The sequence below is a fragment of the Hyalella azteca genome, unplaced genomic scaffold (assembly GCF_000764305.2).
Source record: "Hyalella azteca isolate HAZT.00-mixed unplaced genomic scaffold, Hazt_2.0.2 contig5114, whole genome shotgun sequence".
NCBI lineage: Eukaryota > Metazoa > Arthropoda > Malacostraca > Amphipoda > Hyalellidae > Hyalella > Hyalella azteca.
In genome coordinates this window covers 394157-418944 of record NW_025935314.1, presented here as the reverse complement: position 1 = coordinate 418944, position 24788 = coordinate 394157, and the positions used below count along the sequence as shown (strand labels likewise).

At 36.4% G+C, this 24788-nt stretch overlaps 1 protein-coding gene and 6 non-coding genes across 7 annotated transcripts in view; 4 read left to right on the top strand and 3 right to left on the bottom strand.

Moving 5' to 3' along the window:
- LOC108675472 overlaps positions 1-24788 on the bottom strand; it is a 38523-nt gene that overhangs the window by 7336 nt on the left and 6399 nt on the right. Inside the window, exons 3-12 of the mRNA XM_047880279.1 lie at positions 24643-24773; positions 20134-20278; positions 18556-18792; positions 5802-5955; positions 5218-5278; positions 3800-4639; positions 2951-3205; positions 2029-2191; positions 803-933; positions 141-473 (exon numbers count right to left, since the gene is read on the bottom strand). Coding sequence (XP_047736235.1) covers positions 141-473; positions 803-933; positions 2029-2191; positions 2951-3205; positions 3800-4639; positions 5218-5278; positions 5802-5955; positions 18556-18792; positions 20134-20278; positions 24643-24773 — 2450 coding nt within the window. The remainder of the gene's footprint in view (positions 1-140; positions 474-802; positions 934-2028; positions 2192-2950; positions 3206-3799; positions 4640-5217; positions 5279-5801; positions 5956-18555; positions 18793-20133; positions 20279-24642; positions 24774-24788) is intronic.
- On the bottom strand, positions 6910-6994 carry Trnay-gua. Its single transcript is given in 2 exon segments — positions 6910-6945; positions 6958-6994. It is a non-coding gene; the product is annotated as a tRNA-Tyr (tRNA).
- Positions 20686-20756, top strand: Trnag-gcc. The gene has a single exon. It is a non-coding gene; the product is annotated as a tRNA-Gly (tRNA).
- On the top strand, positions 21212-21282 carry Trnag-gcc. Its single transcript has one exon. It is a non-coding gene; the product is annotated as a tRNA-Gly (tRNA).
- Positions 22244-22316, top strand: Trnav-cac. Its single transcript has one exon. It is a non-coding gene; the product is annotated as a tRNA-Val (tRNA).
- On the bottom strand, positions 22775-22845 carry Trnag-gcc. Its single transcript has one exon. It is a non-coding gene; the product is annotated as a tRNA-Gly (tRNA).
- Trnad-guc lies at positions 23563-23634 on the top strand. The gene has a single exon. It is a non-coding gene; the product is annotated as a tRNA-Asp (tRNA).

The window sequence follows — 24788 nt, the reverse complement described above, 5'->3', positions numbered from 1 at the left end:
AATCGATCATTTTATAGATGAAAATTTTCGAATAGAAATAAAATTTTTGAAAGATTTGAAATTTAGAAGTGTTGAAAAATTACACGAAAAATAACCGTTGTAACTTAGATGTGATTTGATGTTAAAAAAATTATCGTTACCTTTCTTCTCGTCCAATGCATTCTGCAAAACCAACCCTCCAAGATTTTCTTGGGCCTGGCAGGCTGGTTGCAGCCTCTCCCGTAACATTTGCAGCGGCCATCTTTATCTCCTCTGGACCCATTGTTGTGTCTCTTAAAGTTGCGCCATTTGTTCGCTCTACAATTCCACCAGTTTCCCTGGACCGATGACCGAGAGTTCGGTCTCCAGAAGTGAAAATTTTTTCCAGTCTGGTATTCACTGCTGGTGGACAGCAGTCTGGTGTATAGTCCGCATCAGGTGCATCAGAAAAGCGATCCTTGCTGGCGTCCACTACGCTCACCGATTTCCTCGTACTGATGAGTGAAGAATAAATTATTATAAAAAAGATTTTAAATGGACGACATGGTAAATAAGTAATGATTGTACATTAGATGTTTGACATGGTGAATGAATAAATACTGATTTTACTTTAAATGCTTGACACGGTGAATAAATACTGAAACAAATAACTAACACGAACGGCTAAAATAAATATCTGCACCGAATGTAGAAGTGCACACACGATTGCAATTTTTAACTTGGAACTGATTCTCTTCTGACATTCAACGTTCGGTTTCAACTTTCAACAGAAACAACAATAAATTATGCTAAGCTTAATCTAATATTTAAAAAGATTAGGTACCTGCAACGATTGACCTGCTCGGGGTTTACAGACATGGATGGATTCTCTGCCACGTCCAAGATGATGAGGGATGGTGAGATGATGGCGTCCAGTTGTAGCTCGCCCAGCTGGCAATGCGAGGCGTCAATCACCTGACAAATACAATGAACAGCTAACTACTATTATCAATAGTTCACAAGTATCTGGAGATTTGGCGGTAAATGCAATAAATTAATTAAGTCGGAAACATTTATAAATCTGGAATACAAACCGATTTGTATCATATAAATGGTACAAACTACTAGAAACTCTTTAGTTCACTCAGCGCATAATTAAAAAAAAATAAGTACCTCGAATTATTTGATCGTTATATCTATAAGAGACCACTCAGCCATGTTGAAGAAATATTTAAACAAATTTCGCTTGACGTCGACTTAACACGTAAACGACTTAAATAAAACTTCCCCGTAATGTTAAAAATATTAATGAAAGGTTCATAAATTTTTGAACCAAGAGAAAAACAACTAAAATAAATTAACCCATTTTGTGTTTTATTGGCAAATATTAATATTTATATCAATATTATATAATATTATATTATATTATATTATATTATATTATATTATATTATATTATATTATATTATTATATCAAATTTGACATTTGATTATCAAAATTCACACTTAAAATAATTTTAAATCTATATCACTTGCACAGAACTGATGAGAGAGATACGCCATTAAGCTTTTTCAGGAAAAATAAGTTTCATTTATATAAAAGTTTGTTGTCCCCTTTATTTGTTCTAAAAATACGATCGAAGCAAACTTGAGGTAGAAAAATTTGTGTGAGACTGTATTAAAATTTTGAACAGATTTTCTTTATTTTCAGTAGATTGCTCTAGTTATGCGGCTGTGGAACTAGTATATACGGTTAAAATCAAAGTCTATATATATGGTTAAAATGAGCCTTTACGGTTACTAACGATTCTAGACGGTCATAAAACAAGTAAATACGATTGGAATACTAGTATATTTGGTTATAATAAGAGTCTACAAGGTTCTGACACGGGAAAACGGTAGTGATACGGGAAGTGAAACGGGAATACGGTAGTGATACGAATCTATACGGTTGTAATACGCGTCAATACGGTTGTACATATGTAGTACGAATTTTTATGCGATTATAATACATGCAACTATCATACTTAGTAGTGTTGTAATCCAATTGTAGATACAGTATAATGGCACCTTGATGTTGGGTAAGGGCGCTAGAGGAGGCAGGAGCTGTAGAGGGTTGCAGTTTACACGTAGAAGTCTCAAGTGTTGCAGCGAGGCTATGCCCATAGGTAGGTTATGCAGGTAGTTGCCCGCCACTGTCAGCTCTTCCAGTCTTGGCAAACTCGCGATTAGTCTGGAATTTGTGGAAAAAATATGCATTTTGCCTTCAGAAAAATAGATTGAAATAAAAATATATAACTCAGTACTCACTGCAGTGAGTGACAGAGTCATTTTCTCGTCGACGAAAACGTGAAGTCACGGACGGACAGACGGACGGACAGACGGACGGACAGACGGACGGACATGACGAACACAATAGTGTTTTTTTTCATAAAGGAGAAAGTGCGCTAATAACTTTTAAACAATTGATTTAGACGCACCGCTTGATTTCCAGGATATTATAATCTTAGCTATTTCAATATCCAAGTTACATTCTAGTCTTTTCAATGTTCAAGTTATAATCTAGCTTTGGTCCAGTAATACCAAAGTTATATTCTACCAAAATCCAGTAATTCCGAGACATATAATATCTAAATAATTTTATGTAAATAAATCTCTTAGAAACTTATCAGGTAGGACCAAGACAACTATTATCTAAATAATACTATTTAATTAATCAATGGTATAGAAACCAGTCCGGTAGGACCAAGACAACTAATATCTAAATAATACTATTTAATTAATCTATAAGAAACCTGTCAGGTAGGACCAAGACAACTAAGATCTAAATAATACAATTTAAATAAATCTCTGTACTAAACCTGTCAGGTATGATCAAGACAACTAATACCTAAATAATACCATTTAAATAAATCTCTGTACTAAACCTGTCAGGTAGGACCAAAACAACTAATATCTAATTAATACTATTTTATTAATCTATATACTAAACCTGTCAGGCAGGAGCGATATCTCGTTGTACGGTGCATGCAGCACTCGCAGTTTGGAGCAATGCTCCAGAGCCCTCAGCTCTGTCAGGGCGTTACAGCCACAGTAGAACTCCTCCAGGTTCTCCAGTATTGGACGCGCCGTGTTTATCGAGAAGGTAAATGTCGGGGCATCGTTGATTCCAGAGCTTTTTTTATTGGGCACTGAAATCCGTGGGATTTCCATCAGTTGGTTGTTGCTCACGTTTACCACGCGCAAGCTGGAACGCAGGATATTATTTTAATTTCATGGAAGGGATGTGGAGAAATTTAAATGTTAAATGGCTGCCGGTCACTTCTCAAAATCAACAATTACCCTAAAGGGCACTTATTATAAAAAGCCAGTTGTATTTACACGAATTCCCTATTTTAATAGTGAATCAAAATTGTCACTAATGTGAAGCTGCATACAAATAACAAATTCGGTTCAATGGTGAATTGGTTGACAAGCTGAATCCTAAAATGTTTATAACCGTAACTTAGATAGTAATGATGTACATAAATAGTTATTTGTAATTATAATAATTTAATAATGATATTTATTAAATGTTATAGTAGTAATTTTTATAAATAAGCACTGTTAATTATTTGTCGGATGTAAGTTTAATTATTAATAATAAGGTTAATTATATATTATTATTATAAATAAGGTTAATTATTATTATTATTATTGTAATTATTTGTCGGATGTTGTAAGTTGCTGTTATCGTGTTATGAGTGACTCAACAAGATTGGATACTTCGGTATAGTGTGAGTTTATTGATGTCGCATTTGTGTCTGAATTACGGCCTACCAAATTGAACTTTTATACTTACTTGGGCAACATTTGCAAAAAATTCTCAGGCAGGATTTTTATTTTGTTGTGATGCAAGAGAAGAGTTTCCAAAGGATGGTAATCATGACTGGCTTTACCGCATTCTTCGTAGTGTCCTTCATCTTCAGGCGACACCAAAGCGTTTCTTGCTCCCTTTACCGTCGATGGTTTTGCTTCTGATAACATTCTGGATCTTAGGTAAGCTGGAATAGGAGGCACAGGTGGAGCAGTATCGTGAAGAACGTGAATGTGAGGCTTAAAAGCAGAAGGTGATACAGAATGAGGTGGAATGGGAGGCGCTGGAGGAGTAGGGTTAGGAAGAGGTTCGTTCCATGAGAAACAATTGGGTCCATTTCTATTAGTTTTATCCACATCTTCCGTATTTTCTAAAAACTGAGGAGGGGGTGGAGGAAATTCAGGTAAACAAGCACTGACAGGTGTAATAACTTGGCTGTTTTTACGCATGTGAGGCTTTAGAGGAGGCGATATGGACACAGGAACGTTGCCACCCAAACCTCGAAGGGCTTTAGAAGCGGGCACTCGAGATCCGTTGGACGCGAACACATTGGGCATCCTTGGAGGAGGTTGTGGAGGGGCATCTTCATCGGTACCTTGGATACCAAACTTGGACAAAGGATTTCCGGAATGTCCCAAATCGCCATTTTGGTTTCTGGAGTCGAGTTCAGGTAACTGAGAAATTTTATTGTGGTGGAGCGAAAGGTAAATAAGGTTTGGTAAAGGCAACCAGGATGGAAAATTCGATATCTTGTTCCAGCTCAAGTCCAGTTCTTTCAGATCTCCACAAAGATTCATCCAAGGAGGAAAATCGGTCATCATGTTGCTGAAAGAGGAATAATTTACAAAGATCAATAACTAACTCTATTGTGCATAACGAATTAGTGAGCGCCCAATATACAGGGCGATATTCGTATGATTGCGGCACGAATGAGCGAGAAATCCTTCAGCGAACAATTGTATGAATTTTTTGCTCATTGTAGGCAGCGGTAGGATTGCTAAAGTTACAACCATATTTATTTGAATTGTGTAGACTACGATGTACATAATTTCCCTGAATTTATATTTTCAAAATGGTACAATGTACAATTTCGACTCTACTAGCTTTGTAAATGCAACGAAAAATACTGACACTTTACTTGGTATTTTCAATGCTTATATTCGTTGAGCCATAGTTATTGTGCCCTTTTAATTCGTGCGCGTTATTCATTACATAGAACAAACGTGTGAGATATTTATCACTTGGCCCAAAAAAACAGTTTGACCAAGGAAAATTTTTCATATTTTTTAAGCAGGCAAATATAAACAGGCCATTAATTTTTCAACATTTAATTTAATTATTACTATTATTATTATATTATTATTTATAATAATATTATATTATTTAAAACATAATATAATTACCACGCAGCGCTGAGTCGTATCAGCTGACGTGGAGGGTAGCGACTCTGTATCGTCTTCAGCTCTTTAATTAAAATAATTATTGCTTATTAGTTTTTTAATCGAAGAAAATTCAGCACAATAAATCAACAACATAATGATAAACTTACAAATTTTATTCAAAACATTGTTATATACGACAAATATGAGTAATTTTACATACAAGATAAATGCATGTATTGGACAGACAACAAATTATGTTCAAAACATTATAATATTTGACAAATACGTATAATTTTACATATAGGATATATGCATGTATTGGATAGACAACAAATTATATTCAAGACATTATAATATTTGATAAATGCGTATAATTTTACACATAGGATATATGCATGTATTGGATAGACAACAAATTATATTCAAAACATTATAATATTTGATAAATGCGTATAATTTTACACATAGGATATATGCATGTATTGGATAGACAACAAATTATATTCAAAACATTATAATATTTGATAAATGCGTATAATTTTACTATAAATAATATTTAATTACGTATAAATTATAATTTTGGTGAATGAAGGCAAGTTACTCACGGTTGTGGTCCGCATAGATATGAGTAATCAAGGCTCCATGCAGTGCCAGATGTGTGAGGTCATTGCTGTGACACCGCAGCTCACGGAGCGAGGTCAGCGAGGTCACGTCTAGGGAGGTCAGGTTGCTCTCACCCAGCGACAGCGATGTCACGTTCTGCAAGACACCACGGAATTCAATCAATATTAGTATAGCTAAAATAAATCTATTTTGGAATGCTAAAACACAAGAATTATAATAATATACTCGCTTGAATAGAATGTGCTTAACATCAAACTTCAAAATGCATATTGTACCAAATTGACTATTGATCTGGAAAGTATTTAAATTGACAACGGTCTGGATACATTCAATTAATAACTTTACACTAAATAATTTCTACGTTCAGTACAAAAGTACACGAAATTTTCATTTAATATAATTTAGTACACGCTGAATCCTTAGTTATTTAGTTATTCGGTATGAACTACATTGGAAATTTACTGGGACGACATAAAAAATTCTCTTTAATAAAGTCCACACAAAAAAATTATTTGAACTTTGTCACCAAAGTGAGTACAAGTTATTTTAAAATCATGATTTTATTTTCTACGTTAGTTGTTCCTATACAAAAGTTGCTTTGTTAGTTAGTTGTTCCTATACAAATGAACAAAGTTGCACGAAAACGTATTACCAATATTATAACGAATAAATTTCCACGAATAAATAACTAATATCACACGGATAAAATATTCTAACTAATAGCTTTACACGAACCACCATTATAACCATCATAAAAAATCACTTTACAACAATACCAATTTCCAATTTACACCGAATAACTTTACACAAACCCCCAAAATAGGTAAACAAATTACGTTGCACAAAAATTTGCAAATGTGCAAAATCCATTCCTGATTAGTATTTTAGATTCCTTTGCAATGCAAGGCAATTTTATGAAGATCAATTTTCATTTTTTACTTTCAATGAAGGGAAGCTAAAGATATTTCATTCCAATAATACGATCCAAATTATGAAGAACATAGCTGTACATAATGAACCAAAATAAATTTGAATTGATAGGAAGAAAGTAAGAAATTTTAAATGCATAAATTTACACAAAATGATGTTTCCTTCGAACCGGATTTGAACCAGTGACCTATGGATAGCCGTTCACCACTACAGTCCACCGCTCTACCAACTGAGCTATCGAAGGACGAGCTTTGTATTGAGTGCATTGCTAGAAATTACAATTAGTTGGCAATAATAAACCTAGAAATTCCTTATAGCACAAATGAAAAATTTCTCGAACCATTTGCAATAATTTTTTCTCAGTTAAAGCGAATGTATTATATTATATTACATTATATTATATTATATTATATTATATTATATTATATTATATTATATTATTATATTACATTATGTTATATTATATCATATATTATTTACCAACATTATGCTACTTCATTCAGAAAGAAACTACAAATAATACCTATTAATTCCTTTTCTTGGTTTCAATGACCAAAATCCACGATTCACGTCTATTTTAAGAAGAAAGTATTGAAAATTTATCTGTAAATAACAATCGAAACAAAATCTGCATGCAAAAATTACATCAATACCACCGTTGTGGTACATTTAAAACAAATTGAAATATTCGATCTCACTGTTTCCCAACCAAAATAAAAGTTCTTATAATAATAATTATTATTGGTAATAATTATTATTAATACGGGTTCAGTATAAAGCCTTTTGCACAACTTGGCTAACTACTCATTCAGCGTTGCAGCCTTCATTCATAAGCTCGCGTCATAAGGCGACGTCTCGAGTTTTCATGCCTGTTTACCCAAATGAATTTATGACGGAATTTATAAATGAGTTTATAATTTATATATGAATATATATATGAATTTATAAAGGAATTTAATCAAGTTTGGTTGATTTAGGTTAAGTAATGTTGATATAAGGTAAGCAAAGCAGATTTAGGCTGCGTTAAATGGCTTGAAAATTAATGTGTGTTGTTCGCATTGTTGTCCTATATGATTTCAAGCGGAAGCTGGCGACCCCATCGAGAACAGTAAAATTTAAAGCAAAAGCATATGAGGCTAATTTGTTGCGAGCAATTTAATTTCTTGGTAAATAGGATTTAAAAATTTGTAAGCATATACATGTATATCAGTGAATTGCGTTATTTTACTTTAATTCTTCTTCTATTATAAAACGAACGAAATTTTCAATAAATCTCGATTTAGAGATGAGAATATTCATTTAACTCGGCCCACTGCGATTTCCTGTGACCACAAGACGTAATAACCAGCATCACTCGCCTCATATCAAGAACTAAGATAATCTGGAGACATTCAGTAACATCACCAACATCCCATAATTTATATTAGGATGATCATGGAGACATTCAGCAACATTACCCACATCCCGCATCAGACATAATTATGATCCGGGTGACATTCAACATTCAACATCATGCACTTTTTACTAGGATGATAATGACAACATTAATTTCTGTGGATTTCGGAGAATAGAAATCAAGCGTAGCAAAAATTTTTGGAGAATCTCGAGTCCAATCACTTGTGGTACAATGAATTACCAAGCATTAAGACACGTGTTACGTTAAGCAGTACGCAAAATAGCACGTTAAACAGCACGTTAAGCGGTAAGTTAATCAGCACTTTGAATCAGCACATCAGCCTGTTACGAAGTGCGTAAATCAGCACGTTGAGCAGCATGTTAAGCAGAACGCTGAGCAGTGCATTAGTCTGCGCTTTAAGTAGTACGATAGCCAACACGTTAAGTAGCCGATTAAGCAGCACGTTAAGCAGCAAGTTAATCATCACTTCAGCAGAATGTTATTAAACACGTTAAGCAGCAGGTGAAGCAGCACGTTAAGCAGCACGTTAAGAATCATGTTAAGCGACACGTTAATAATCATAATAAGCATCAGGTTATTTCCTTCGATGTTATCTACATGACTTTTCCTTACCTTCATTTTAGCGGCGTCCATTTCAAGCGCAATTCTTGGCGAGGTTTTCGCCTCGGTTATCATAGAAGTTTCAAATTTACCAAAATTTCGAGAGTCAACTCGAACTTGATTAGAGTACATCTCATTAAGAAACTCAAAATTCTCAGGTGACTCATACTCAGGTTCTGGGACTCGAAATTTCTCGCACTCATCACTCGAAATTTCCTCACTGATTCTCTCCGATGAGTATCCTGAACACGGTGAATCTGAACCTCGACTCATTTTCTTGCGATCTATAATTGAAAGACAAGATGGCGGGAATTCCTTTGATAATATTTTGTGCTGCTTAGAAGAACGTGAATCTAATAATTCAAGGTGGGTTAATTCATCTACTTCAGTAATGGAATCACCGACTTCACACGAAGAGTTGAAGGCTGAATCTCGCGCACCAAAACCTGAATCGCTAGCCGCACTTGACGAATCACCAACTGTGCATGGTGAATTATCACCAACAGAAGCAGACAAATCTTCACTTGAAGAAGAATCACCCAAATGGTTTACTCTCCCCGAAAATAAATTGCCTTTTCTCAACAACTTCGGTGCTCTCTCATGCGATGGAGACCTACGGAACCACAAGCTGTGACGCCATCTTTTCTGCGCACTTAAGTTTGAGGTATTAAAGCTCAAGTGCCGTGAACTTCGAAACGGTTCTTGTAACGAGGTCTTCTTCGATGATTTTTCCTTCTGGTTATTTAATTTATCGGAAATTTTTTTCGATAGCAGGGAATATTCACACAAGCTCTTAATGTCGCGAGAAAAATCTGGCTTATATTCCTCTGTATTTTTTCTCTCACATTTTCCGTTGTGTGCGTTATGATTCTTGTTAGCTTGATTTTGCCAATGATTTGCTTCAGGTTTTCTCGCTTGAAAAACTATTTCTTTATCATCACTAGAATATTGAAGTTTCTGGGCACAGTTAATCTCAAAATATTTATCAACCGGCTCAGCGATCAATGAATTAGAATGATTCTTTGTGTGTGATGTTATCTTTTGGTGCTGAGAAGATATTAATGGTTGAGGAAGAGGTTTGAACTCCAGATGTTGATAAGATGTGGCATTAAGTGACATTTTGTGAACAAATATGTACAGCTGATGGTATCTCAACAATTTAGTTTACTTTAATCAACTCTTTTACTTAATTGGACGCCATTTCCAAGAAATTACAAGATCACAATGCATGACTTGTTAGTGGCCAAAATATATACATGACAGAAAAAAAGCTCGAAAACAAAATATTGCCCTAATTTTCTTCCTTAGCACTTCAATACTTCAATCCAGGAACACAAGACTGGCAAAAATGTCCATTGTCATAGCAGCGGCGCAAGCCAAACACGAGTCGTCACATTTTCTGGTTAATGCTTCTGAACAATACTTGGTGGCCGCTCGCTATACTCGAGACAAGGAAGCTTCAAGTCAAGTAACGATGGTAAAACGAGGAAGCTTCTGCACTGTTTTCACAAAGCCTGCAAGTGCGAGAAATGCGCAGAAAAAGTGTATACAGATGAGCAGTGATTCATTGTGTAGAGATGAGCATTGAAAAAAGGATATGATTGATAAGAAGGTTATGCAAGCGTGAAAATTTGATTTTATTATTATAATTAAATAATTGTATAATAATATATTATAATTATTAATAACATGACTGCTCCTTTGAATATTATAAATACCAACAGTGCACTATCTTTTTTAAACCACATAAGCTTAAGTTTCTCATTCCTTTCTCATTTCACACCGTGTTTCATTCATGCATTTCAGGAGACATGATTTTATTGGTGAGAGAGCTATCCGATTTCTTATTCAACAACACAAGCTAGCAAGCTAAAGAGCCTTTTATTCATTAAAAAACGCAAGCAATTTAAACTAACCATTTTCATTAATAGAAATGCAAGTAAGCCAACATATTTGCTATGAACAAACGCATGAACGGTAACTTTTTATCAATAAACGCAAGCATTATTATATAGAGAACCAAATACCTAAATTCACCAGGCAGAAGTACGTAAGGTTATAAGTATAACACGTGCTATTTATGATGGTTTTTACACAGGTATCTGTATGTTTATCTGGGTTATTAACCCAGGTATCTTTATATTATCTAGGTTATTTACACAGTTACCCGTATACTATGTGGATTATTAACCCACGTCTCTAAATATTTATCCATTAGAGAAGCCGTTATTTAATACAGAGCCACGGGAAGTGAGTGCAACGTAAGCCCGGGAGCAATAACGCGTCTCATTTAACGCGGTGATTACACGTGGTTTAATAGCCCCATGCATCTAACGGGTTCCCGTGATTATAACGTGGAATTCAATAATCAGGAATTGATTCAAGGTTAATACATGAAGATTTCACACGGTTTAGGTGCATGATATGCAATGTCGTCTAATATGTGTGATAAATGAAGTGTCGGTGCGGAAACTGTGACGTCAAGTTTATAAGGACTTAATTCAAAATGGGAATTCGGGAAAGGTTGTATTAGTTACTAGGAAGTTTCATTGTTTGTACAGCGTATCTTTCTTGATACAAGACATTTGTGGGCTCATTAACAAATTTTATGAACGTTAACGTTACTAGAGTTTTCGAGTAACGAAAACAAGTATGAAGAAGTTAGTACTTGGTGCTCAATATTGTTGAATGCGTATTGTATTCTTGCTATTATTAATGCCAATTAAAGGTGAAATGAAATATCTTCAAAACCACTATGCAAATATTTTAGAATTAAACCATGCATGATGTTTTACGTAAAATAAAGTGAGAAGTCGTCATATTCAAACGAGCAACATCGACATAAATGGCAATATCTCCAGCACAGAAGTCACACAACAACGATATGTGGATATTTGAGAACCTAAATAACTCACGTTCTAAAGCTCTACGAAAATAATGAATAGGAATGACAAGTCTAACATCCTAACAGCCTGCGCCATGCCAGGACGTGTTTATCGATAAAAATAGTGAAAATTAAAGAGTGCTTAGAGTGAACTTATTGGTTGTAAATTATTTGGTTTGCATTTCCACAAAGCGTTTTTATTATCGCGAATTAACAAAAACCTTTTGACTAATGAAAAATTATAATATGTCTTGACAATTTCTGAAGATAAAATTTGTCGTTTAAATATTGATAACAAAACTTTATACCAAATTAAGCCATGCCACAGAAATAATGAGATGAATTGCGAGTACGCGAAGCCACCTAATGCATTTAGTTTTGCTATGCACTGCTTGAAATTGACTAGGTATACAATTCAATAATAGTTAATAATAATGTAGTTTCTTACACCGCTTAATTAGGGGATGTCAACAGTCAACCATTCATAGCATCTAAGTGATTTTTAACGTATTTCTAGAAAATTTTTCAGGAGGCCTCTTCTTCAGCAGGCCACTAACGCTTTCAAGATTATTTATTTTTTGGAAAATAATTGTGAAGTAACTGTTGAGATAAACTCCGTTATTGCCGATTTTTCTGTGTCATTCCTAACATCCTAACATCCTAACATCTTAACATCATAACATTCCTAATATCCAAACATCCTAACATTCCTAACATCCTAACATCCTGACATCTTAACATCCTGACATCTTAACATCCTAACATCCTAACATCCTGACATCCTAACATCCTGACATCCTAACATCCTAACATCCTAACATCCTGACATCCTAACATCCTGACATCCTGACATCCTAACATCCTGACATCTTAACATCCTGACATCTTAACATCCTAACATCCTAACATCCTAACATCCTAACATCCTAACATCCTAACATCCTAACATTCTAACATCCTAACATCCTACATCCTAACATCCTAACATCCTAACATCCTGACATCCTAACATCCAGACATCTTAACATCCTAACATCCTGACATCCTAACGTCCTGACATCTTAACATCCTGACATCCTAACATCCTAACATCCTAACATCCTAACATCCTGACATCCTAACATCCTGACATCTTAACATCCTAACATCCTAACATCCTAACATCCTGACATCCTAACATCCTAACATCCTAACATCCTAACATCCTGACATCTTAACATCCTGACATTCCTAACATCCTAATATTCGAACATTCCAAACATCCTAACATTCCTAACATCCCAACATCATAACATTCCTAACATCCCAACATCCTAACATTCCTAACATCCTGATATCCTAACGTCCTAACATCCCAACAACCTAACATCCCAACATCTTCTTTTCAAATCCAATCATTTTCTAAACAAATTCTCACTGTGAATGTCACTGTCAAAAAAAAAACAGGAAACCGAAAAACTGCTGGTTGCTGGTTTTAGGCAATTAAATACCACAATAATTTTCAATTTGAACCACGATTAAGAACATATATGGAGGCTTCCCAACGTTTAAAATATCATCCTAGCTGGCACCGAGTTATGCTGCAGATTTATTTCTAACACCAAATGTTTTCTGAAATTAACAACAGCATCAAGCAAAACTGAATAGTTTTATTTACAATCAAATAATCTTCTCAAATTCACATCAGTACCGAAGAATATTCCGAACTTGAAAAAAATGGCATATTCACGTCAGCACCAAGAAATCCTCCGCATTTGAATGTAACGCAAAAGAAGGTTCCAACCGCCTACAATTGCTCCTTCGGAGAGCATGTATCTAAATTGCGGCAAAATCAAGCCCTATATGCAGCAAGACGTAATCATTATCTTTATTGACAGCAATTGATGAAACATAAACGAATGACCCAAACTTTGTACACACACAATAAATAAGTTACATTGAAAACAAAGCCGCTAATACAGGGTGCGGCGCGGGAACTTACTTATTTGAATTGCGCGCCACGTGGCGGCCATTAGTCCTAGGAAGGTGGCGCCATCTCTTTGTAAAAAAAGAAAGAATTAAAACGCTATCTTTAATACTTTTTACTTTGTGATTTTTTTAAAAGAGTAAGTTCCCACGCCGCACCCTGTAAAACATTCTTCGCTTTTATTAACGCCTCAAGGCGGTGCCGCAGTTGAAAGTTGAGTTCTCAGGCCTAAATTATCAGTCATACAAACATATAGAAAGCAATGCTAAGCAGCAAAACTTTTGTATTAGGTTTAAGAGGCAAGGCAATTATACATAACAAGTAAAATGAAGCAGCGAAACTCTTGTATTAGGTGCAAGAATCTCGGCAAATATACTAGTACATAACCAGTAGTGCTTAGTAGTAAAACTTTTGCATTACGTGCAATAGGCACGTAAATATTATGAAATAAGCAATGCCAGGTGACACAACTCGTGCATCAGGAACAAGAGGCTTGGAAAATATACAGAACAAGCGCTGGCAAGTGGTAAAATTCACGAAATAAGTGTAAAGAGGGCGGCAATTGCACATAACCAGCAGGGCTAAGCGGTAATTTTTCTATTGTATTCCGTGTAAGAGGCACGGTAAATATTAATTACGAAATAGCAACGGTAAATGTAAGTAGTGCATGAGTGTGGCAAGAGTATTTTGTCGTGTTGGACGCACGGTAGGTGTCAATAGTTCATTAGGAACAAGTATTAAAAGTGTAGATTTCCATAATGATATTATAAAATTCATGAAACTAAGCAGGTATTAGGATTTTTGACGCCTGGCATGTTTTGGTGGAGGTACGGCAAGTATTGGGACTTTTGAGGCAAGGTAATTATTTATAATTTAGAGGCTCAACAAGTATAATGACTTAGGAAGTATGTCAAGTATTAAGACTTTAGTAGCACGGCAAATATTAGGAAAGTCACGGTACGTCTCAAGACTTTAGAGGTACGGTACGTCGTAGGACTTTAGAGGGACGGTATATATTAAGACTTTAGAGGCACGGTATGTCTTAGGACTTTTGAGGCACGGTACATATTAGGACTTTATAGGCACGGTATTTCTTAGGACTTTTGAGGCACGGTACGTCTTAGGATTTCAAAGGCACGGTATGTCTTAGGACTTCAGAGGCACGGTATGTCTTAGGACTTCAAAGGCACGGTATGTCTTAGGACTTTTGAGGCACCGTACGTCTTAGGACTATAGAGGCACGGTACGTCATAGGACTTCAGAGGCACGGTACGTGTAAGGACTTCAAATTCACGGTGCGTCGTAGGACTTTTGAGGCACGGCATGTGTTAGGACTTCAGAGGCACGGTATATATTAGGACTTTAGAGGCACGTTACGTCTTAGGACTTTAGAAGCACGTTGCGTCTTCTATAGGACTTCAGAAGCACTGTACGTCTTAGACTTTAGAGGCACGGTACGTCTTTTGACTTCAGTCACCTAAAACTAATTAAAATTCTAAGACACACTAATTATAAGTTATTATTATCACAAGCCCTAAGTCAGAACTTGTCTCAAGACGGACGCAAGACAGGCTCGTCAGGTGCGTCCGCGGCCGCGGTTGAGACGCGATTGTCGGGGCCGGCGTCCACGCCCTGCCGCTGCTGTGCTGCTTCCTGCTGTAAGGTCGCTACAGGGGCTGATAACAACCACCGTAACCGCTACGACAACAACAATAATAACTACAAAAACTACAGTAAAAACTATAGATATTTCTGCTGTAAGGTCGCTACGGGGGCTGATAACAACCTCCGTAACCGCTACCACAATAACAATAATCACTACAAAAACTACCGTAAAAACTATAAATATTTTCCGGATGCAATTACAAGATTGCAGGTAACAGTTAATGATGGAACAGGAGTATTGGTTGCAGGGCAGCTTCTCACGCGAGGCACTAAGAGTCTGTTAATGGTTATTTTAAATTTATTATTTATATTTTTATAGTTAATTATATTATAGTAGTTATTTTTATTATATTATTTAACTTATTTTATTTTTTTAAATACAAAATATAAATTTGATTCTAAAATAAAAAAGTTCAAATAATAAAATCAAATAAAAGACATGCTTTATTGAAAGAAAAGACCAATTTTTCCTATAATTAATCAACACAGTCCATGCAAGTCTGCACGAGCTGCGTTTCGAATGAACTAATTCCAAAGTTGAAAAATTATTGGGCAAAAATTTGAAGCAAATTCAAAATGAAACCAAAATATAACACGTGACGAAATGATGACGCGATGTCAAAAATAGGAAGCGAGACCAAATTTACCAATTTTCTACTACGAATAAGCAATTTTTTTTCGAAGGAGATGAAAATAACCGTGACCTCGCGCACGCAAACTGCGTATCTCAGGCAGTACTTCCTTTCTCACGTCAATAACCTATTTGATCTCCGCAAGTTGCAAGGTTATCAAACAACAACAGTTCTGCCTCAGTAATTGTAAGAAATATTTTGATTTTTCTTAAGATTATCGCAGGACCGGCAGAGTTTGTCCACAAACGTGCGTCTGGGACAGGAATTGAGGTTCTGATCACGAGCAAAAAAAAAAACAGCGGATACGCCTTGTGATCTCAGGATAATGCCGTCGGAACGCGGGCCAATGCCGGCCGAGACCCGAGCAATTGCGAGCCGAAAACCATGCCATTGCCGGCTGAAACCCGGGCCAATACCGCCCGAAACCGGTGAAAATAGGGAAGCGTATTGCTTACCGGTTGAAAATAGGGCCGGATTTTCTTTCAGCTGAAAAAAGGGAATCGTGTTATATTTAAAAAGTGAAAATGGGGAAGCGTATTGCTCACCCAGCGAAAAATAGGGCAACGTTTTATTTTGTTGGTGAATATATAGTGAAGCGTGTTGTGTACCCGTGAAAATAAGGAATCGTGTATAGTTTACCTATTGAAAATAGGGAAGCTTGTTGCTTACACGCTTCAAAATATGAAAAAGGGACGCTTGGAAACGAAAATGATCAAAAAAAATATGCCAAGATGTGCCATTAAATAATGGTAATAAGTAACAAACATACAAAAACGTATTAGGACAACTGAAGCAAATATGGGGCAGTTGAACGTGTCGTATAAAATATGAGAGATCGTAACAAGCATAAAACAATATGATTACCAGATTCATATCTTTATATTATATCATATGCTCATACTGATTTCGTCATACTTGGTCATATATCGTTATGCTCATATCGTAAATAATATAAAGTTTCGTAGTATATAAGAAGGAAGTATATCGAGGTAAAATGTATGCAAAGTAAATAATTTGTTCACTTGAGGTGCGGAAATTGAAGTGAACGAGTCGGTCATGTGAATACCTAGGTATACAGTAAGATAAATCAGTAATATGTATCATTATTCATATTACTTAGTTTTTCATCTCATTGTTCATCATTATTCACCAATATTATTCTCGATACGACCAGAGCTGTTCCATTTTTAAAATTTTCATTCATAGAATATTTATTTTCTACTTTTTTTAGCGTGCTGCATCATTTCCATCGAAGCAATTTGAATATTACTGTTAGAATATAACAAAAAAATCACTCATAGTTGCATTTGCATTTTCCATGGAGCTAGAAACGACGGTTATGTCATGTCTGTAACAGGAATATTTGTTCTCCAAGTTCATTATGTTTTCGATAAAGTATTTCTCTGCTGTTAAAATGTTACAGCTGTTTTCTGCTGCTTTGATATGCTAGCATCTCGCAGCTAGAGACATACCGCCAATTTTTATGTATTTTATGTTTTATTGCTATTATTTGCTTTTAATGACGCTCTTTAATGCTTTTATTTTTAACCATATTTTTCATGCACTCAATTTTTTAGGCACTGTTTTAAATATAGCCTCATAAAGAAATAATAAAACTTATAATATTCTTATGATATAATATTACTTATTTTACTATAACTTATAACCCTATCATTAAGAAATTTAACAACCGTAGCAGTTCCATGCAGCTTTATGTTGTCGCTGTTGCCAAATTTTTTTATTTTTTATTTTATGTATTCCCCCAGCAGCGCTACCGAGACACGCGACTTGCCAGGAAACTTGTATGGGCGTTGCTTTCCTAGCGACGGGGGGTGGGGGTGGGGTTGTGGTGGTGGGGGGTAGGTTTATGGTAGGTGGAGGGGTGGGGATTATGGTTCTTGTCAGTGGGTGGTTGGTGGTAAGGTTGAATGAAATTTATATCAGTTGGTGGGTGATTTCATACTGTGATGAGGGTATGGGATAGGGTGGGTGTTGGGAGGGGGGGTTATGGTTGGTGTCAGTTGGTGGTGGGGGTAGTTGGGGGGTGGTAAGGTTGAATGAAATTAGTATAGGTTGGTGGGTGAAGTCATTCGGTGATGAGGATATGAGGGTACGGTGGGTGTTGTCAGTGGGTGGTGAAAAGTGGTGGTATATGTAGGTGATGAAGGTGGACAAATATGGTGGGTTGTGAAATTGGATGGTGAAGGTTGGTACTATTAAGGGTGGTGTTGGCATCATCTCACCACAAGAGGCAAGAACAGGAAGCCTTCTTTACTAAAAGAATGCTTAGAGTAAAGCTATCAGCTCTCACCAAAAATCACTCAAAATCCTCCCAAAAAATTTAACAACCACCAAGCACCGGTAACAGAAAACAGACACCGAGCTGGACTGGAATGTTCATAATATTGCAACAGAGGAAAGTTTATAAAATGTTAAACATTTTAACTCGAATATTTAAAGCTGATAATGCTTTAGCCAATACGATAAGTTTAATATGATTACAGATTACGCGATTCCTTGAAACCTTCATAACAAGTGGTATTTTCGTTACTCTATAATATAACAAGAAGTCAAGACAATCTGAACAATCAAACCTTAATTAAGTGATATAATATTAATTAAGTGCATTGATTTTACTCACATTGAGGCTACACCGCATGGATCCAGCCAAAGGGTTGCTGCTGAGGTTGATGCTCAGAGGGGCAGAGCGCCCCCTCTTTGTTCCCTCTCGAGTTTCCTCTCTAAAATAGTTGTCACAATTCCCACTTTTTCCATTCGTCTCCCCCAAGCCATTTTTGATATTATCGCCACTCGGGCCACTCTTGCCACTCGCTGCCACCTCCAAGAACGCTCCAGACAACTTGTTCGATGCCAAGTCCTTAATATAACCATTTCATTAGTTTTGGGATTAATAAAAAGCTCATTGGAGAAGTTACTGATTAATATTATTGGCTATTATACAGATGAATACTATGTGAGAAGCAAATTCAATCATATGAGCTTCATCATGTAGCTCATAATTATTGAGTTAGTTAGTTAGTTTAGTGGCCACATGTTTACTAGCGCTTCATCTATTTAGCTATCCCGCACCGAAAGTCAAGATGAACATCACCAAAGAGGCGGAAGGTCTCAGTTATCGAAGGTTTCTTTAATCAAAAAATCGTTCATCACCCACATTAGGGGCGGAAGGTCTCAGATGTCCAGCCCGCTGAAGCTGGCTCGAAAGAAGCAGCATTAGCATCTCAAAGAGACGAAGTGACAAGGAGGGACAGGTGAAAAGCAACAGAAACTAAGACACTCGAACAAGAGGTCGCTTACACGGGACGTCGGCCGCCCGCCCGAGAGAGACAGAGAAGAGCACGGAATCCTACCAATGTAAGGAATCCTACCAATTAATAACTTAATGTAAGGTGTTCTACCTACATAATAACTTGATGTAAGGAATCCTACCTACATAATAACTTAACCCCACAACTGAGACCTGCAGTCAGACACCGCGAGCTCAGCGGTGGGGCGCTCAGGAACAATCCCCCTAGGAGCGCGAAATCCCATGCATAGGACTTCTGACGAGCACAGACACGCTTCAGAAGTCCCCCATGAAGGGCATAATTTTTGAGCTACATGCTGTAGTAGTGTTGTTCTTCAATATTATAACAGAGATTGCAATCAGATTCTAGTTCAAAAATACAAAAAATACGAAATGAAGAATTAGCGAAACGATTTGGTGGAGTGAAGTAAAAAATGTAAATAGCTATACTTAAAATCAATCTCTCAATCGCCGCCGATAAAAAATTGACCTGAGATGACATTTCAGAAGAACTAATCCGAGTTAGCACCAGTACAAAACACAATTATATCGCTACGGTATAACATAACCAGAGTTAAGATCGTTATAAACCAGAATTCGATATGGAATTTGAATGAAACGCGTAAAAACACGATTGGAGGAACAAGGACAAACATGTCCTTGTTCCTCCAATCAAGGACAAACATGCATCAGGAACAAACATGTTTCGAACAAAATGTTCGAAAAATGTCCTGTGAAAAATGTCATCAGGATCATCATATGTCATCATATTATAAAAATGTCATCATATTATGTCCTGTGAAAAATGTCATCAGGAAACATAATATGAGGAACAAAAATTAAACGAGAAAAATGTTTGTGAAACTCAATCCATGAAAAATGTCGTCAGGAAACATAATATGAATTTCTCACGAGGGTTCTGAGGGCAGCGAGCGAGGGTAGCTCTGGGGGCACGACGACCCTGTTGTTGTGGGCCACCAGCACCTGCAGCGTCGCCAGCCCCGACACCGCAGCTAGAGAGTCCAGGTGGTTGTGGCTCAGCCAAAGCTCCTCCAGCCTCACATGGAAATTTAAAATTAAAATTTGAATCTTATGTCAAGTTAATGTTGTGCATCTTACGTCAAGTTAATGTTGTGCATCTTACGTCAAGTTAATGTTGTGCATCTTACGTCACGTTAATGTTGTGCATCTTACGTCAAGGTAATGTTGTGCATCTCACGTCAAGTTTGTGTGTTTCTTACGTCAAATTAGTGTGCATTCTACGTCAAGTTTGTGTTTATCTCACATCAAGTTAGTGTGCATTTTATGTCAAATTTATGTGCATCTTAAGTCAAGTTAATGTGCAACTTAAGTCAAGTTAAATTTGCATCTTACATCAAGTTAGTGTGCATCTTACGCCAAGTTAGTGTGCATCTTACGTCAAGTTAGTGTGCTTTTTACGTCAAGTTTGTGTGTATCTTATAAGCATCGGTGGTTCAGTGGTAGAATTCTCGCCTGCCACGCGGGAGGCCCGGGTTCAATTCCCGGCCGATGCAAATCCTTTAGTCCGAAAAACGACAAAAAGAAAGACAGAATTTACGCGGCATACAGTGTACACGATTCCGTTATGCTATAGTCGGCGTGGAGAGCTTCACACAAATCAAACGCAGCCGTGTCACTTGAGGTCATTGTATTGATTCATTATAAGCCATTATCATCAATTTTCTTTTATCCGCCTATATATTAATGGTAATTAAGATCTAGAATTATGCATAATGAATCAATTTATAGCGGTGACCGCACTTCCTGATCAGACCAAATATCACTCATGTTGAAATCGATGACTAACTGTGAGAAAGTACAGAAAAATACTAAAAAAATTCTGCCGCAGAAAAATCGAATTAAATACGAGCATTTGTATACTATCAGCTACCAAGCGAACTGCAAGTAGAGATAAATGATTTATACTGTACACACAATATATAGCTATATATATTAGTTATTGCTATAAGCATCGGTGGTTCAGTGGTAGAATTCTCGCCTGCCACGCGGGAGGCCCGGGTTCAATTCCCGGCCGATGCAAATCCTTTAGTCCGAAAAACGAGACAATGAAAGACAGAATTTACACGATATACAATGTACACAATCCCGTCATGCTATCGTCGGCGTGGGAAGCGTCATAAAAATTAGACTCGGTTACGTCACTCAACTTTATTGTATTGTTTCATTGTAACTCAAAATCATACATTTTTTATCCGCGTATATATTAATGGTAATTAAGATCTAGAATTATGCATAATGAATCAATTTATAGAGGCGACAGCACTTCCCGATCAGATAAAATTTTACTCATGTTGAAATCGGTGAGGAACTGTGAGAAAGTACGGCAAAAATACTTGAAAAATATCCTCCGAAGAAAAATCGAATTGAATAAATGTATGGTCTCATTTTTGTATGTGCAATATCGAACTGTGAATATCTCGATAATATTGATTTAAACATTTAGAAGTTCACTGGCGTTCAGTAGACATGGATTATAATGATCATATATTACCTATTGATATCATTATCGTGATCTGTATAGTGTTTTGTATCGTGCTCTGTATCGTGCCCTGCATCGCGCTCTGTATCGTGCTCTGTATCGTGCTCTGCATCGTCTTCTGTATCGTGCTCTGTAAAGTGTTTTGTATCGTGCTCTGTATCGTGCTCTGTATCGTGCTCTGTATCGTGCCCTGTATCGTGCCCTGTATCGTGCTCTGTATCGTGCTCTGTATCGTGCCCTGTATCGTGCTCTGTATCGTGCTCTGTATCATGCTCTGTATCACACAAGGCACACATGTTTGATCATTGTACTTATCAATGGTCGTTGATGAAAGAGTTTTTTCTTGAAGACTCGAAAAATCAATAGTGATTTGATAGTTATCGTATAATTATGTGATGTCTCAATGCGTCGACGAAATACTAAATATATCAGTTAAAAATAAATATCATATTCAGAGGTATAAAGATAAAACGAATTCAGACGTTGTTTGTCAATGAATAAGTTTCCGTAGTGTAGTGGTTATCACGTGCGCCTCACACGCGCAAGGTCCCCGGTTCGATCCCGGGCGGAAACATATTTTAGAAGTTATATTGCAGTCAAATTCGAGTGAAAATATGAAAAAATATATATATTTTTTGTTTCATTTTAATGCCTACATTTTCCTTTGCACATCCATTACTACGTAAGTTTATCACATAATCTAGGACGTACAGTAATCAGAAATTGTTCAGATAAATACAATGCATAGTTGGATTAAGACAAGAGGTAATGTCTACAATTATGGTAATTTTAGATTTTGTTGATAAAAAGAATTGATTTCAATTTTGAAGTATGTTTTGAAGTTATCAAAACCGCGAAGAAAAAGCCCAAGATGAAATGAAATGTTTTATCCCGCCCATCGTTTTGAAGAGCGCAGCTCTTGATTATCGTCAAGATAATCGTCATACTAGGAGATATCACATCCTCTAATAACTGGAAGGAATTGCGCGTTTTACATAAATTACTTTAATTACAGAATGAGGACTAAAAGATTGCATCGGCCGGGAATTGAACCCGGGCCTCCCGCGTGGCAGGCGAGAATTCTACCACTGAACCACCGATGCTTATATCATCAAATAAGTCATTAATTTAATGAATTCAACTGCGAAAGTAGAATCAATTCGACGTTCGATGCACATCAACTCAACGTTTGATGCACGTCAACTCAACGTTTGATGCACGTCAACTCAACGTTTGATGCACGTCAACTCAACTTATAACCGTGGATAGAAAATAATTTTGTAGATATAACCGTGGATAGAAAATAATTTTGTAGATATAACCGTGGATAGAAAATAATTTTGTAGATACAACCGTCGATAAAAATTAATTTTATAGATTTAACCACGGATATGAAATAATGTTGTGGATATAACCGCGTTTAAATAATAATTTTGTGGATAAAACCGTGGATAAAAATCAACTTAAATCGACAGGAACTCATAATTACTTCGTCTTTTAACCCAAAATTTAAAGTCTAAATAAAATTTTTGTTTCTTTACATCGTATGATCCGAGCATATATCGATCATTAAGAAGATACAATGCATTGACATTTTCCAATTCTCTCGATATAATAATTTAAATTTGTACCATGATTCCGATATATCAGTCGTGACTTTAGTTGAATATCAAGGCATTGTGACGATAGTCGTGTAAAAAAGACAAAATATTCGTAAATTAATATATGAATTATATTGAATTTTACTACATTGACTTGTCGGCAGGTCTATCGCTGTCATAAATTATGAAGATGATTCAAAACGAAGCACATTTCTTCACTCCTCGGTAGTATAGTGGTGAGTATCCCCGCCTGTCACGCGGGAGACCGGGGTTCGATTCCCCGCCGGGGAGAAAATATTTTAGAAAATTATTACTAAAAGTTCATAATTAATACATATATACGAAAAAGAATAGCATTCAGATATAATTAACTTTTAACAACATCGGTTTCCTATTATTTTCTCCCCTTTTCAAACACGAGAGCGTGATGTGAGAGCGACATGGCGAAAGTATACAAAAACCTAATTGCCGTTCAGTCAAACGGCTGTTATTACATCAGTCAATGAACCCAGTAAGGCTACCAGTAAAGTTAAAGGTTAAGGTTAAAAAGCGAAAATTTCAGTCAAAAATGAGGCTAGAAATTATTAGGTTGCGAGAGCCTACAGTATCCCACAGATCAGTTTAGTGATCTCTGTCAATAACTGTTAATCTTTTTATATTTTGAAATTTGCCTCAGTCATTACTTATTAGATGCTAAGATTTCAGTCAACATCGGTCATCTCAGTAATTATTGTCATAAGTGAAGAGGTCATAAATTCTAATTTTCATTAACAGATTTTATTCTACAAGTCAGCCTATTTCAGAGAAATAACAACACATTATCACACGCGTTCATTGTTCCCCACAAGTAATGAAAATCTCATTCAGAAAATCTCATGATAATCTCAATTGATGAAAATTACTGGCATCTTACCTCAGTGTGCGGAAATCACATTCACAGTCAATTGAGTTTCGAACTCATTGAACAGCAATGGAATCAAGTCATCTTGTCAGTGAGCGAATAGGGCAATGAGCGGATACTACATTCAAAGTTGTCAGATGTTTAAATTAATAAGCGGATATCACATCTAAAGTTAACTGATGTTTAAATCAGTGAGCGGACATCACATCCAAAGTTAACCGATGTTTAAATCAGTGAGCGGACATCACATCCAAAGTCAATTGACATTTGACATCAGTGAGCGGACATCACATCCAAAGTTAACTGACATTTGACATCAGTGAGCGGGAATCTTTCTATGATAAAAAATTAATCAAAGACCGAAGAATAGAACAAGATCAAGGCACGAGTGAAGGTACCTGCAGAGATCACGGAGATCGTGAGGCAGCGAAGAGATCTTGTTGTAATCGAGTCTGATGATCTGCAGCAGCGGCAGCGCCAGCAGCGGTCTGGGGAACTGATCGAGGCTGTCGCTCCGCAGCGTCACGATCTTAAAACGCGGACA